We start from the raw sequence: 16,456 nt of genomic DNA on the forward strand, positions 1-16,456 counted from the left end.
TAGGGGGAGGGGGAGAGGGGGCCTATGCACTCACTAGCTGTCCTGATAGGTGCCTGTCTCCGACTCCCGAGCTGAAACGATGAGCGGCGGCCCATTGTCGTGGTGAAAGGGTTAACGGTCTCCATTGCCCCGTCCCCACCCCTCCTCCCTTTCCCACCCCTTTTCCTCCTCCCGTTCCATCATGACCAAATGAACACTCGGGGAATGAAATTTAAATTTCGTAAAGGAGAACGAGTTCTCTGCTTCGAGCCGGACCCCACAAAGGCCAAGGTTTTATACGATGCCAAGGTAGCGGCACCGCGGCCTCCCCCTCTGCATTGTTTCAGCGGTTGCAGGATCCGCCTCCTCACCCACCCCATCCCCACCCTCCAAGGATCACTGAGGGGTATGGGAGGGGTCACTGTGGGGGAATGGATTGGGAAAGAGATCGGCGGGGAAGGTATATTCTGTTAGAGATCCCGGGGTGGTGAGAGAGAGCGGGGCCAGAGATATCAGGGTGGGGAGAGGAGAGATATCAGGGTGGGGAGGGGACAGATCTCAGGGTGGGGAGGGAACAGATATCAGGGTGGGAGGGAGAGAGCGGAGGCAAAGATTTTGAGGTGAGAAAAGGGGTAGAGATCTATGAAAGCGGATGGGGCAGTGATCTCGGGGTGGGGGGAGAAAGTTGGGGGCAGAGATCTCGGGGTGGGGGAGGTTGGGGGGGGCAGAGATCTCGGGTGGGGGCAGAGATCTTGGGGTGGGGGAGAGAGTGGGGGCAGAGATCTTGGGGTGGGGGCAGAGATCTCGGGGTGGGGGAGAGAGTGGGGGCAGAGATCTCGGGGTGGGGGCAGAGATCTTGGGGTGGGGGAGAGAGTGGGGGCAGAGATCTTGGGGTGGGGGCAGAGATCTCAGGGTGGGGGCAGAGATCTCAGGGTGGGGGAGAGTGGGGGCAAAGATCTCGGGGTGGGGGCAGAGATCTCAGGGTGGGGGGAGAGGGTGGGGGCAGAGATCTCGAGGTGGGGGGAGGGGCTGGGGGCAAAGATGTCGGGGTGGGGGGACAGAGTGGGGGCAGAGGCCTCGGGGTGGAGGGAGAGAGTGGGGGCAGAGGCCTCGGGGTGGAGGGAGAGAGTGGGGGTAGAGATCTCAGGGTGGGAAGGTGGCAGTGATCTCGGGGTTGGGAGGAGAGTGGGGGCAGAGATCTCTGGATTGGGGAGAGAGTCGGGGCAGAGATCTCGGGGTGGAGAGGGGACAGAGATCTCAGAGTGGGGGCAGAGATATTGGGGTTGGGAAGGTGGAGGGGGGCATAGAGCCGGGGATGAGGACTTTGGGGTGGGGGGGCAGAGATGAGGGGTTGGTAGGGGAGAGGGGGGGTAGAGATCCCGAGGTGGGAATTTTGGGGGAGGGGGGCTGAGCTCTCTGGGTGTGGGGTGAGCTGAAATCCCTGGATGAATTGCAATCTCAGGATAGTTGGTGGGGGTGGAGCTGAGATCTTGGTTGGGCGGGGCTGAGATCCAGTGATGGGGAGGTAGTGGGGCAGAGATCCCAGGGTGGGGGCAGAGATTTCTAGGTGGGGAGTTGTAACTGAGACCCCGGGATGGGCTGCAATTCAGGGTAATGGGGGGATGGGGGCTGAGATCTCAGGTTGGGGAGGGGCTGAGAACCAGTTTGGGGAGGGCTGTATTCTGCGAGTGGGTGTTGAGTTCTTGGGATGGAGGGGGCTGAAATCCTGGGGTGAGGAGGTTGGTAGGGGGTGGTCAGCGACCCCGGGATGGGGTGGTGACAGCAGAGATGCTGGGGTGGGGCGCAGAGATCTCTGGGTGGGGGCGCTGAGTTCTTGGCGTGCAGGGTGCACTGAGATCCCTGGGTGGGTTGCAAGCTCGGGGTAATTGGCGGGAGCTGAGATTTCGGGGTGTGGAGGGGGTCCTGAGATCTTTGTTGGGTGGGGATGAGATCTAGGAGTGGGGAGGTGTTGGGGCAGTGATCCCAGGGTGGGGAGATGGGTGGCATGGGTAGAGATCACAGAGGAGGGGTGGGTGAGGGCAAAGATCTCAGGGTGGGGTGCAGAGATCTTGGGATCGAAGAGGGGGGCTGAGATCCCAGGGTGGGCTGTGATTCAGGGTAGTGTGGGGTTGGGGCACTGTGATCTTGGGAGGGGCTGAGAACCAGGGTTGGGGGAGGGCTGCATTCTCAGGGTGGGGTGTGCTGAGCTCTTGGGGTGGGGAATGATGAGAATCCCAGGCTGGGCTGAGGGGATGCTGAGATCTCAGCATGGGGAATGCACTGAGATATCAGTGTGAGTGGGGGAATTGAGATCTTCGGGTGAGGGTGGAGATTGGGATTTAAGTTGGGAACTCTGAGATCTCTGGGTTGGGGAGAGGTATTACGGTGAAATATTGGGTGCGTTGGTGAGCTCAATCCTGAACTGAGGAGAGATAATTGCAGGGGATAGATTGGGTGAGATTTTGTCATGGAAAGTACTTGGAAATTTGGGGAGAAGAATTGGAATAAAATTGTGGTGAGATATCTAAGGGATTGGGGTGGGCTATGGTGGAAAAGATAGTGTGAATTTAAGTCAGCTCACTCTGAGGGGTGATGTCTGAGATCACCTGGGTTTAGAGGTAATATATTAATTTGAGGATTGGCTAACCAACAGAAAGCAAAGTTTCAGGAGAAATAAGTCTCTTTCTGGGTGGCAAGCTGTAACTGATGAATGCCACACAGTTTGGTCTTTGGGCCTTAACTATTTATGGTCTATTATTGACTGGATGCAGGAATAAAATATAGCCGTTTGCAGATGACATTAAAATAGGTGAGAAAGTGAGTTGCAACAAAGGAATAAGAAATTTACAAATGGATTTAGATAGGTTAAGTGAATGAGCCAAAATTTGTACATGTTTTTAAAATATATACATATGATGTTATCCATTTTGTTTGCAAGAACAAAAAGGCAATTTAATATCTTAAATGGGGAGAAACATCAAAATGCTTTGATGCAAGACTTGCACAAAGCTAATCTTCAGCAGGTAATAAGGAGTGCAATTGGAATTTTGGCATTTATTACTAAAGGAATGTGTCCTGATGAAGGGCCTATGCTCGAAACGTTGACTCTCCTGCTCCTCGGATACTGCCTGACTTGCGGTGCTTTTCCAGTGCTACATGTTTCAACAGCTATTGAATACCTGTAATCGATTGAGTGAATGTTTCTAGATATGGTGTCAATCAAGTGGGCTGTTTTCTCCTAGATGGTGTCAAACATCTTGACTGTTGTTTGAGTTGCCCTCGCCCAGGCAAGTGGAGAGTATTCAATTACATTCCAGACTTGTGCCATGTAGATGGTAGACAGGTTTTGGATGTCAAGGGGTAAGTTACTGGCTGTGAGGTTCCTAGCCTCTGCCCTGCTCTTGTACTTTTATCAATAGTCCAATTCCGTTCTGGTCATTGATAGCCTCCAGGATGTTGATAGTAGGTATTTTAGGGCTGATAATGCCATTGAATGTCAAGGGGCAATGGAGAGATTCTCTCGTGTTGGAGATGGCCACTACATGGCATTTGTGTTACTTGCCACTTGAGCTGAAACCTGGATGTGTCCAGGTCTTGCTACATTTTACTGTTGACTGCTTATGGCTCATATCAAATGCCAACTCAATATGAGTGAGCACTATAAGTCATGTTACAATAAGGGAAATTAAGAACTGCAGCCACTTATATCATCACTAGTATATCATAGTACCAGAATTAGAACAACTGGGAGTATCCCAGAAGCCTAAGCAGACAATTTTTAACAGAAAAAGATGTTAGGAGACTATTGGTGCTGTTGGAAAGGTGGAAAATTCATTACAAAAACTGTGATAATGACAAGAGATATTCACACAAAACATAGATAAGACTCACTTGGGAAAAGGCTGTCAATAGGAAGTGAATTCATTCATTAAAGTTGCTTTGGGAATAGGAATCATTTATTAATGCCATGATTAGTGAGATTCATCTGCAGAAGCCAGTAGAAAAGGCACAAATGCTCCATTTTATTCACAGAATTGGGGATTCCTCCATTTTGACTACAGAAACTCAGGAAGACTGTCCAGTACAAAATACACAGTAGCATCATTGCTATTCTGCAAAAGTAAAATCTCTAATGACAAGAAAAGGAAATAATTACAGAGATGGGGTAAATTGAACAGAGAGTCGACATATTGGAAAAATAATTGAGATACAAATGTGCTTCCAAATTAGGTACTAAATCAGAAGTTGAACACCTCTTTATCCAACTTGGATTCAGCTGATGATGTTGTAGCTCACCAAAGCAATACTTTTGAAGAAGTACTGAAACCATTAACAATTACTTCAACCTCAGAACAAATAGTTAACAGAACAGTTCAGTGGTTAGGTGAATCCATGGATAATTTCATTAAGGATCCCTAGAGATCAGTGCAACAATAGGACTAATGGTTTAATATCAGGATTCATGAAAGACAGAATTAGAGCTATTGCTGATGAGTCCTTGTCAGAGAGATTGATTACATTCAAGTGAAGGTTCAAATCTGGAGAAATCCATTCAAATATTTCTGAAATATTCAAATATTTCTGAAGCAGAAATCTGGAATCAACAGTGGTTAATTATACAAGAAGGTCAGCCTTATCAGAGGAGATCAGTAGAATCCACTCAATTCTGAAGGACGAAAGAAGATAAACCAGTGCAGGATGGAAGGAGTCAAACTAGTTAATGTCAAGAAACAACAACTCAAAGAACTGTTAGTCGTGGAACAATAAATTAAGGAACACCTGGTCATGGAGCAACCAGTCAAAGGACTACCAGTAAAAGATTTTATGGGGCTCCCTAGACTTATGGTCGAACTCGAACAGAAGACCATTCAGATTAACTATGTTGCCTATGTATTTAAATTTATTACATACAGTAAGTGAGGTAGATACCTGTAACAGTACTGAATTGGCGGATATATTTTTAACTACTACGAATGCTGAAGAGATTTTAGCCTGCAAAATTTGAATGTAAACAACCAGATAAGCAATGAGCAGTACTCCCCACTTGAGCTCATGAATGTGTCTTTAACTGACATAATTCAAAGTGTGACACAGCTTGATGATGAAATGGTAGTGACAAACTTATTTGACGTTGCTGAGTTAATTTGGAAGACAAGTTCAAGCAATGAATTTCATCTCATTGTTGTCCCAGGCTGAACTGTGACAGATGTCATGCCAAGCAAAAAACAAATTATATGATTGAGAAAGTGAACATCGTGGTTTCACCATTAGTGCATTTACTGAGGGAAATCAGTGACTAAAGCATTCACCCTAATCACCAAGTTGAAATAAAACATCTACAGGCTTCTGGAGTGACCACTGTAGATGGAAAGTGAAAGTATGCTAACACAGATTGAAGATGTGATCTGTATAACTCATCTAACAAATAAGAAGGGACAACCAGCATCCAAAGATTCAGAACACAGTCAAGAAGAAATTGCCTGATTGAACAAGGCAGCTGTCCTACACAAAAGACATCCAAGAGATTAAAAGTACCTTCAGTTCATAGGGACTTTCAGACCATAAGATGTTAAGGAACAGAATCAAAGTCAACAGTTTTCAGCCCTGATATCTACCAATTCTCCAAATCTGAAGAGAGCATTTTCTGGAAGAACTGTGATACCTAAATTTGTGAAGTCATAGATCTTGTGGAAAGGACATGGGGAGCTGTGGAAAGAATAATAATTTAAACAAAAGTATAAGTAGTCTCTTTCAAGGGAGATTTAAAAAAAATTGGTGGTGGGATCTATCATACTAGTCCAACTTGTACATAATTGCTGTTATGTATAGACTACATCTTCCTCTTATTGTCAGAGAGTCAAGTAGATTTTCTGGACCACATTAGACCAAGCATTCTGTGATGTCCATCCTGAAAGAGGAGGATTCCAGCATATCAGACTTTATAGTGAGATGTGATACAGTCATACAACTTGATGAGCTCTACTACTGATGAGAAGGAAGAAGTGATCATTTCCTCTTCTCTAGACCTCCAACTGACCACCAATGCACTGTGTCTGCGTTGTACTTGTAGCCATTCATTGAGCTTTGTTTGAAGAACACATCCTTGCCCTATGAAGGTCAAGAGCAGCATCACAGGGGTATCAGTTGTGGTTTCTCCTCAGGCTCATAGTATTTCTGATTTGAGGTAAAAACAATGACTGCAGATGCTGGAAACCAGATTCTGGATTAGTGGTGCTGGAAGAGCACAGCAGTTCAGGCAGCATCCGAGGACAGGCAAAATCGACGTTTCGGGCAAAAGCCCTTCATCAGGAATAAAGGCAGAGAGCCTGAAGCATGGAGAGATAAGCTGGAGGAGGGTGGGGGTGGGGAGAGAGTAGCATAGAGTACAATAGGTCAGTGGGGGAGGAGATGAAGGTGATAGGTCAGGGAGGAGAGGGTGGAGTGGATAGGTGGAAAAGGAGCTAGGCAGGTCGGACAAGTCCGGACAAGTCAAGGAGACAGTGTTGTGCTAGAGGTTAGAAACTAGGATGAGGTGGAGGAAGGGGAAATGAGGAAGCTGTTGAAGTCCACATTGATGCCCTGGGGTTGAAGTGTTCCGAGGCGGAAGATGAGGCGTTCTTCTTCCATGCGTCTGGTGGTGAGGGAGCGGCGGTGGAGGAGGCCCAGCACCTCCATATCCTCGGCAGAGTGGGAGGGGGAATTGAAATGTTGGGCCACGGGGCGGTTTGGTTGATTGGTGCGGGTGTCTCGGAGATGTTCCCTGAAGCGCTCTGCTAGGAGGCGCCCAGTCTCCCCGATGTAGAGGAGACTGCATCGGGAGCAACGGATACAATAAATGATATTAGTGGATGTGCAGGTAAAACTTTGATGGATGTGGAAGACTCCTTCCATCCAAGGCCCTAAAAGAGCCTTCCACATCCATCAAAGTTTTACCTGCACATCCACTAATTTCATTTATTATATCCGTTGCTCCCGATGCGGTCTCCTCTATATCGGGGAGACTGGGCGCCTCCTAGCAGAGCGCTTCAGGGAACATCTCCGAGACACCCGCACCAATCAACCAAACCGCCCCGTGGCCCAACATTTCAATTCCCCCTCCCACTCTGCCGAGGATATGGAGGTGCTGGGCCTCCTCCACCGCCGCTCCCTCACCACCAGACGCATGGAAGAAGAACGCCTCATCTTCCGCCTCGGAACACTTCAAACCCAGGGCATCAATGTGGACTTCAACAGCTTCCTCATTTCCCCTTCCCCCACCTCATCCTAGTTTCTAACCTCTATCTCAACACTGTCTCCTTGACTTGTCCGACCTGCCCAGCTCCTTTTCCACCTATCCACTCCACCCTCTCCTCCCTGACCTATCACCTTCATCTCCTCCCCCACTGACCTATTGTACTCTATGCTACTCTCTCCCCACCCCCACCCTCCTCTAGCTTATCTCTCCATGCTTCAGGCTCTCTGCCTTTATTCCTGATGAAGGGCTTTTGCCCGAAACGTCGATTTTGCCTGTCCTCGGATTTTGCCTGTCCTCGGATGCTGCCTGAACTGCTGTGCTCTTCCAGCACCACTAATCCCGTATTTCTGATTTGGACCACTGTGAAGATTGCAGCAGATCAAGAAGATGATGAACCGTACCTTTCCAGAGTCAGCTAGAAATGGCCTTACCAGCCTATATCTTGAAACCAAATAAAATGAAAAAGCTCCTTTTATACTTTCTCCTTGTGTTATTCCAAACTACAATGTGACATTTTGGTTTATCTAATGCTGTATCCATATGTATGCAAAAGCTCATTGTTCAGAATAGGAACCCATTAGATTCTTGGGCGTTGTGCCTAAAGTACAAACGCAGGATTGAAAAGAAGCCATTACTTTTTTAAATTGACTTGAATAGGTGCTTTCAATTACCTAATGGTGGTTCAGATGGCACTGTAATTACCAAAAAGGTTAGATGATGGGTCAGTTGCTTTACTGTTCTGCTGAAAAGCTAATTCCAATGAGTGTGTTAACTACCTTTACATTTATTTTGGATTTGGATATCAGATTTTTTAGATAGGGTAGAAAATTCAGAGAAAAAAAAGTAAAGATTCATTGGATTGTTGTTTCAGGACCAACATAGGCATGGTAAGCTAGATGACTGTTGCCTTTGCTGTAAAACGTTAGTTCTATTTATTTCAAACAAAATTGTAGTTAGGTTTTGCTGAGAAAAGAGGTTTTGTCCAGACATTTTGTCTTGCCATCAAGAGTAATTTGCATGGATACAATTTAAAGGAAAAAAGCAATATTTTTACTGTATGAGTGGAGAGTGCTAATTGGTTGGCGAGTGAAGTCCCAGTGGTAGAGGCATTGCCATGGAGAATGTGCCAGTTCCTAATGGTTGATAGTTTACTGCCACGCTGTTTTAAATTTCAAACCAATCATGTTGACTTTGACCAAGTCATTGCCCTGCAGAATGAACCAGCAAATGACTGTCACTTACCTTGTTAAATTGAAACAGGTAGAGTGCATGTGCATTTTCTGTCTGTCTGCAAAGAACAAGACTGTATTAACGTACATAGCTTGCAGTGTATGTAGGTCTGACTGACTATCTTGATGACTGCAAGACATAAAGATTCAACAAAATGTCTTTTTTCTGCAGTACTATAGTTCTGTACTATCATTAACTATTTGTAAAAATAAACAGCTAATTCTTTTCATTCATTCGAAAATAAATTAACAGATAATAATGTTCCTTGACTTTTGTTTTCTTCTAGATACTTGCATGATGTTACTAAATTTCTAATGATAAAAATGTTATATGTAAAAACATGGTTCATAATAGAAATAAGTGTGTGGCATTTCTTTTGATTGCACTGTTTTAGGATGTTTAATCATCTCTTACAGATTGTTGATGTAGAAGTCAGTAGAGATGAAAAAGGCCGAAAGATCCCAGAATATCTGATTCATTTTAATGGTTGGAACAGAAGGTAAGATCATTCTTTACATCTCTAAGAAACTAATTCTCTATATACATCTAAGTAGATTCTTAATTACATCTGGCAAGTTTAAATTAAATGGAAAGATCAAACTACAATCAAGGACAGAAGTTTGCATATTTCGGAGCAATGGCTTACGTAGTTACTCAGATGACTCCACCAATCTTTCACCTATGTATAGTGGTAATTTGGAAAATGTAGGAACAAATATTTTTGTGGAGTTGGAGGATCTCAAAATTTTCAATAAGCTCGTTAGGTCACTTTTGGAATATTGAGTGCAATTCTGGTCTCCCTGCTATTGGAATGATGTGAAACTTGAAAGGGTTCGGAAAGGATTTACAAAGATGTTACCAGGGTTGGCGGGTTTGAGCTGTAGGGAGAAGCTGAATAGGCTGGGGCTGCTTTCCCTGGAGTATTGGAGACTGAGCAGTGACCTTTATAATTATTATAAAATCATGAGGAGCATGGATAGGGAAAATGGACGAGATCTTTTACCTAGGATGGGACAGTCCAGGAGTAGAGGGCATAGGTTTATGGTGAGAGGGGAAGGATTTATAAGGGACGGAAGGGGCAACATTTTCATGCAGAGGGCGGTGCGTGTGTGGAATGAGTTACCAGAGGACGTGGTGGAGACTGGTACAATTACAGCATTTAGAAGGCATCTGGATGGGTATATGAATAGGAAGGGTTTAGAGGGATATGTACCAAATGCTGGCAAATGGAACTAGATTAATGTAAAATATCTAGTTGGCATGGGCAAGTTGGACTGAAGTCTCTGTTTCCGTGCTGTACAACACTGACTCTCGGACTCTAATAAGAATTTCATAAAATCATAGATTTATTATCTTTCATATAAAAAAATGCTTTTGAGGAGTGTATTAAACGAGGCAAGAAATTAAAATGTCAATTAATATTGGGGAGTTTGAAGGAATTTGGATGCTTAAATGTTCAGTGGAATGCAGTGAAAGGAGTATGGATTGCATTTCATGGGTATATTGAGCTTGGAGATGGAGTGAGAAGAGGTGGGAGAGGGACTAGGTATGGACACAGCATTGGAGCTATGGCGGATTTCACTTATTGGATAAGTGAAAAGTGGTGAACAGCAAGGTGGCAAAATATATAACCTCAATCTTACTGATAAATTGATGTATGAGCTGCTCCGGTCCATGAGTTAAATTGAGGAAATGGTTGGTAGTGGAAAAAATCAGAACTTTTGATTTCGTAATCGTTCTGAAATACTGTTATGCCTTGTTAGTGGATTGAGGTCAGTTAGTCATTGCCATCGCTATTTGGCTATATTATATCAATCGAAACTGGTTGTGTACAAATATGCAGATATCCAACACAATGTTCGTCCTTTGAACTAGAGATTCTGAAGCTGAGGGTATACCGAGGTCTAATGACAGAATTTGAAGGGAGAGAGTCAAGGTTTTATTGGGAATAAAGATATCCAAGGTAGGGTAAGGGAGTGATCAACCGAAGAGCTTTGGTTTACTGGTCAAATGGAGAAAGTGAGGTCTGCAGATGCTGGAGATCAGAGCTGAAACTGTGTTGCTGGAAAAGCGCAGCAGGTCAGGCAGCATCCAGGGAACAGGAGAATCGACGTTTCGGGCATAAGCCCTTCTTCAGGAATCCTGAAGAAGGACTTATGCCCGAAATGTCGATTCTCCTGTTCCCTGGATGCTGCCTGACCTGCTGCGCTTTACTGGTCAAATGCCAGGCTGTTAGAAGTTTGTGGTTGGAAGTCATTTGTATTGATTATAGATGGAATTGAGATAGGAAGGGGATCATATCCAGTGGATGGAGAAAGATGCAAGTTGGAGATGGTCCAGACAGAGATTGCAACAGTGGAAGCCAAGTGCTTAGGTACATGACACGGTCAGATGGTTACCAACAAATTATGATTGAAAGAGTTTAAATGGTAGGGGAGATTTAGGGAAGGCAGGAGAGTCATAAACTTGAAGGAAGACTAATTCAGTTGAAGTGCAAATTAATAAAGATATTGGAAATTCAATGTAGAAGCTATGGGAGAGTATCATTGAACACTTCAGGATTCTTTGAAATGAAACAACTTGGTAAACCCGATTGGATTTAAAAATGTAATCTCATATTTTTCAGTGTGTTAATTGAGAGAAACAAAAATGATGCCACTGGGCCTGAAATTTCACCTGGAGAATAATTAGAAGGTGAAGGTGATTGTCTTTATACTTTAAACCAAGCCTCATTCTTGCACTCTTTCACTAGTGACAACTCCATTCAGTTTATTGTGTTGGACTGATTGGATAGATTCTTCATTCAGTGTATTTAGCTGTGTAGTCTGTAAATTCTATCTGCTTGTAAGTAGATGTTATAACTTATTCTATAAGAGATTCGTTGTTTGATAAAATAATTAGTATATGGAACAAGCAGAGGATAATGTTAGACGAGAACACTTATAGCTAAAATTTCAGATTTGGTGTGCAGAATTGTCCTTTTCTGTGTCATGCCATATGAAAATATAAAAAGAAGCATAAAATGATTTTACTGGGGCAGAGAAGAAATTTATAAAACTATATTGGGAGATTTATCACAGCAACATGGAAGTTCAGTACCATTTAAATACTACTAAAACCACTGAGTCATTTTTTTCAAACAATAATTGGAAAATTTGAAATAATTGTAATTTGATTTCTGCGTCAATATTGGAAGATGCAAGATTTCTACTGAAGAAGAGCTGGTTGATTTCTAGTCTTGTGTTTGCTTTTAAATTCCAGATGCTTAAGGCAAGAATAATGCATGCACCACCACACAACTCAACAAAATCAGTTACCATGTGTTGATTTTGATTACAGCTTCACCAGTTTCTGTTTCTTTCTGGTTGTGTTTGTCTGGTATTTACCAATTCCAAGATTGCTATTTTTCTGTGCTGTTTGTGACAAGAAATCTATATTACCTCAACTCTAATGCTTTATATAGTTATAAATTGATAAAGTTATATTATTGCATTGTTTCCTTGAGCACTTCTGCAGTTGTGCACTTTGCACATTGAAGGATGCAGTAGCCTTTTGTGTTAGTCAAGACAGATTGTCTCTTGAAGAAAGAAGGCATCTGTACACTATGCATAAGAGGACTAGGCAAGTGAAAAGATTATTGAACTAATCTGAATAATTCGAAATTATGTACTCTAGATTTGTACTTGATAAAGTTCTCCCTTTATACCTTAAACCAAGCCTCTATTCTTGCACTTTTCACTAGTGACAAATCCATTCAGTTTATTGTGCTGGACTGATTCGATAGATTCTTCATTCAGTGTATTTAACAATTAGTCTGTTAATTCTATTTTCTTTTAAAAAAAATGTTGTCTTGATTCCCATTTAACTTCTATTTCTAGTGCATCTGGTTCGTCAGAAAGAGGATATTTCTTGATGCACAATTCTTGCCTTGTCGTTCTTTGCTACTGAGAATAAAAGTTCTTTTAATTTTCTACTCATGACTCAACAATGTGGAATTATCCTTGTGATTTTGCACCCTTTCAACTGTTCATCTGACTTTCGAATGATCTGATCTGAAATAACGCAAGTTAAATCTTAACCACGTTTCATACATAATTTATGTTGCACCTGTTTTATCCAAAATAAAAATATCATGTGTGTGCAACATACAACTATAAGTATTTTTCACTTCCCCTGTCTGATCATGGGTTCTTCTGATCAGAATTTGGAGATAACAAAACAGCAAAGGGCAACTCAGACTCTGATCATCAAGTCTTTACCCATGATGCAAATAGTATAGATTAATTATTTTAATTATAGAAAGGCAAATCATTGAAAGGATGCATACAGATAATTTTTGATTCTACATATACATTCAATTACCATTTAATGTATAGATAATCTGAACACTATTTTCAAACTCAACTAATGAGCACTTTGAGGTACTTTTGACATCCGCCAGTTGATCACCTCGCTTAATATGCCATTTGAAGTGGTGTGTTTTCTGATAAAGTCCAATGATTTTTATTTTAGCCATTTTACATTTATCAACTTTTGTTTCACTTTATTGAAAGCCTCAAAGAATCTTTGTTGAGAGGTTGAAACATTAGTTCAAACAAATGCAGAAGCTGTAATTTGATTATCATAATTTTCTATTTTTACTGTCTGCACCTTTGATCTCCACATTGTTTAGTGTATGATCTCTTAGTGAATGCTCATGCTTGTAGGTATATAGGCAAGCACTGTTCTTATTTAACTCTGTTGTTTTTGCTAATCCCCTCATTTAAAAACTGATGTTTTAGTTTTATAAAGTACAAAGTATTTTGTTTTTGCTGTTTGTTTTGATACAATTCTAATAAATATTAGTACAACTCTTATGTACAACTTTGTTATACTGCCAAACAAGGATAATTATCCCAAATAAATCTGATTATGTGAAGTTCTGGTTGACGTTATTTCATTATTTAACTCTGAACTGTTTTGTGAGTTTGATCTACAAAACAGTCTTTAAAAATGCATATCACCTACGTTAGAGAAAGACCTGTGTATTCTGTGTTGTAATGTGAGCAGTCAGATGTGATATACAACCAGCATCATATATTTACTTTTCAATTGTAAATTCACTCCTATTCTAGCTTGAGGCAATTCCACCCTTATTTTATAGGTAAATGTGAACTGTAGTGCAAAAGAATGAAATTTGGTTTTCCAGTTGTTTTAAGAAACATTAATTTTGGAATCTACTCTTTGTATAGATTATCAGGTCCCTAAATTTCTGTCTTTTCTCAATAAAGAAATGGATACTTCTAGGATTGAAGATTTTTGTTTTAACACATTAGTAATAACCTACAGTTTATATTTTTTTGGAGAATGTTTTTCACTAATTCTGGATTAGTTGCTTTCATGTTTGATATTTGGATAACATTATGAATTGCTGCTGCGAGATACAACAATGTAAGATTTTGCTAGTCTTTGTCTTTTGCATTGATAACAGAGCTGTCATTAAACCCCTAATGGCTCTAGTTGAGTGTTTCAGTGAAGAAAAAGGAGAATACTTTGTTAAACCATGTACAATTTCAAAGTAGTAGGTTAATTCCTTCAAATAATTTATTATTTTATTTATGTTATTTGGTACAGTATGTTTAGATTTAGATTACTTACAGTGTGGAAACAGGCCCTTCGGCCCATCAAGTCCACACCGACCCGCCAAAGCGCACCGACCCAGACCCATTCCCCTACGTTTACCCCTGCACCTAACACTAGCAGGCAATCTAGCAAGGTCAATTCACCTAATCTGCACATTTTTGGACTGTGGGAGGAAACCGGAGCACCCGGAGGAAACCCACGCAGACACGGGAGAATGTGCAAACTCCACAGTCAGTCACCTGAGGCAGGAATTGAACCTGGGTCTCTGGCGCTGTGAGGCAGCAGTGCTAACCACTGTGCCACCGTGCCGCCCACATTGTTCTTATTGTTCCTATTAAATTTCACTCCTTCAGTCATCTATTTCATTGATTAGGCTTGTATAATGTTCCTTCCAAGTTACATTTTTACAATTAATGGACTTGGTGTTTGGAACTTTGCATTTGTGTCAGTAATTCAGTATGGTAGGAATGAATTAGCTGCAAACAATCGAAGTCCAGTTTATCGTTTTTTTTAAAACAGTGGCTACTTACATGGTTACTGATTGGTTTTTATTTGTACCATTGTTATGATCTTCTACATCTGAACATATCACAACAGTCAAATAGCTTCTACAAAAGTAATTTAAAATCAGTAGCACCAAGTTGAAGTCTAATGATTACATTGTAAAATTGAAAAGACCTAGTGCTGCACAACTCTCTCTTTGTGAATAGCAGACGTTGCAACAAAGGCCAAGATTTATTCTATTTAAATATTATTTATTGAATCATTCATCCTATTTTGAATGGATCCGATGTTACTTTTCAAAATAAAATATCAAGTACCTGATTCACTTTGAACCTAATACCTGCTGAATATTTGGATTCTATTTTCCCATGTTTAGTAAATACATTGTGGTAAGTAAGCACTTCTATATCATGTTGCATTTAGTTTAATTTCTTCAAAGAATTGCTGTGGTGTTTTTAAAATTTTGATTTTAGCAGGCCTGTCCTTTTTCCTTAAATATACTTTTAACCCTTTCACTGACAGATTAGTAAGAATTTCACATTTGGAAAGTAAATTTATGCTTTTGAATGGGTTAATGGCTTTATTTCGGTTTTGTAAACTTCATTTTTGATTTGAGTTTTCTTTTTTTTTGTTGCCTTTTATTTTTACCTGTCTTTATCCTCCTGTCTCCAGCTGGGATAGATGGGCAGCAGAAGATCATGTACTTCGTGACACAGATGAAAATCGCAGATTACAGCGTAAATTGGCCAAGAAAGCTGTGGCTCGCATGTAAGAATAATTTACGTGATGTAAGCATCATTACATACCCCAAAATATTTGCAAAATAATAACTTTGTTTAAAACAAAAACTTGGCAGCTTGGTCAGATAAATGCAAAAACCTTTTATGTGAAATCTGGCAAGTAAGAAGTTCTACGGAAGTTCAACCTAAAGGATTGATGAATTGAAGTTTGAGAATCAAATGAATTCTCATGTTTCTTTCTGAATACAATATGCTGCCAGGGCATAGCTATTGCACAAATGGAATCAGGCCCCAATAAGAACAGGTTTATAAGGTGAGTAAACGTGCTCTTGACTTGAGTCAAAGTGCAAAGCCACAACTGGAGTATTCCAAGATATTCAGTGTGAGTTGCCTTCATGCAAAGGATGCTGTGATTGATAATGAGCTGACATTTGTGTCCCAAGCATGAGTAAAATTTGTACAGAAATTACAGCCAGTACAGTGTCGCGCAGAAACTTCAGTACATCACGTACACAAAGATCTAATGATTGAAGCTGCCTCATAGATTTCTATCTGCAGTGCTGTGAAAGAAGGACCATGGACCACTTACAACTTATCCAGCTGAAGACCATATCCAGCAAGAGATATATAAATGTTCACTTCTTTTATGTGACTTTGTTTGTATTGGTGTCAAACTGTGCTGGATTAGAAATAAATAGTCCTGCTGAAAAGTATTGAATAACCTTAACTGACTCTTGGTAATTAAATATGATTGCAAAATGTTAAATGCAATAAATGCAGTTTGAGGGTTACAGAAACTGCATCCTATTTTATGTATGCTGATATAAACTTATTACCATGCTCCTTAAATTTTTGAAGTGATTGTTTTCAGATTAATTGACATTATTTAAAATTTAAACTTGGATATTTTGTTTGTCTTTTTTGTAAGATTTAGAAAAGTGTTTAACTAAATTTTGCTTCTGGAAATTATTCAAGTTCTTGTGTCATGAAATGAATCTATGAAAGATTGCTAGGTTTAATACTAACTTTCATGTGATTAGGAAAAACAAAGGGAAAAAGAAGCGTCGTTGCCGGCTACCTGGTGTTGACTCAGTGCTGAAAAGTCTCCCTGCGGATGAAAAGGAAGACAATGATGAAAACTGTGAGT

At 41.3% G+C, this 16,456-nt stretch overlaps 1 protein-coding gene across 8 annotated transcripts in view; it reads left to right on the top strand.

The window, feature by feature from the left end:
• The first annotated feature begins 117 nt into the window (after positions 1 to 117).
• The window catches only part of LOC122555022 (MSL complex subunit 3-like), a 48,636-nt gene continuing 32,297 nt past the window's right edge, over positions 118 to 16,456 (top strand). For 3 of the 8 annotated variants that reach the window (XM_087992952.1, XM_043700608.2, XM_043700610.2), the window contains exons 1-4: positions 2,877 to 3,002; positions 8,860 to 8,942; positions 15,242 to 15,337; positions 16,350 to 16,450. In XM_087992952.1, coding sequence (XP_087849078.1) covers positions 2,892 to 3,002; positions 8,860 to 8,942; positions 15,242 to 15,337; positions 16,350 to 16,450 — 391 coding nt within the window. In that variant the 5' untranslated portion in view covers positions 2,877 to 2,891. Of the gene's footprint in view, positions 289 to 2,395; positions 2,789 to 2,876; positions 3,003 to 8,859; positions 8,943 to 15,241; positions 15,358 to 16,349; positions 16,451 to 16,456 lie in introns of those variants that run through there. The other 5 variants (XM_087992953.1, XM_043700609.2, XM_043700615.2 and 2 more) reach the window with 4 other exon arrangements.

The sequence above is a fragment of the Chiloscyllium plagiosum genome, unplaced genomic scaffold, assembly GCF_037043375.1.
Source record: "Chiloscyllium plagiosum isolate Xiang-an unplaced genomic scaffold, Cpla_swu_hap1 HiC_scaffold_12, whole genome shotgun sequence".
NCBI lineage: Eukaryota > Metazoa > Chordata > Chondrichthyes > Orectolobiformes > Hemiscylliidae > Chiloscyllium > Chiloscyllium plagiosum.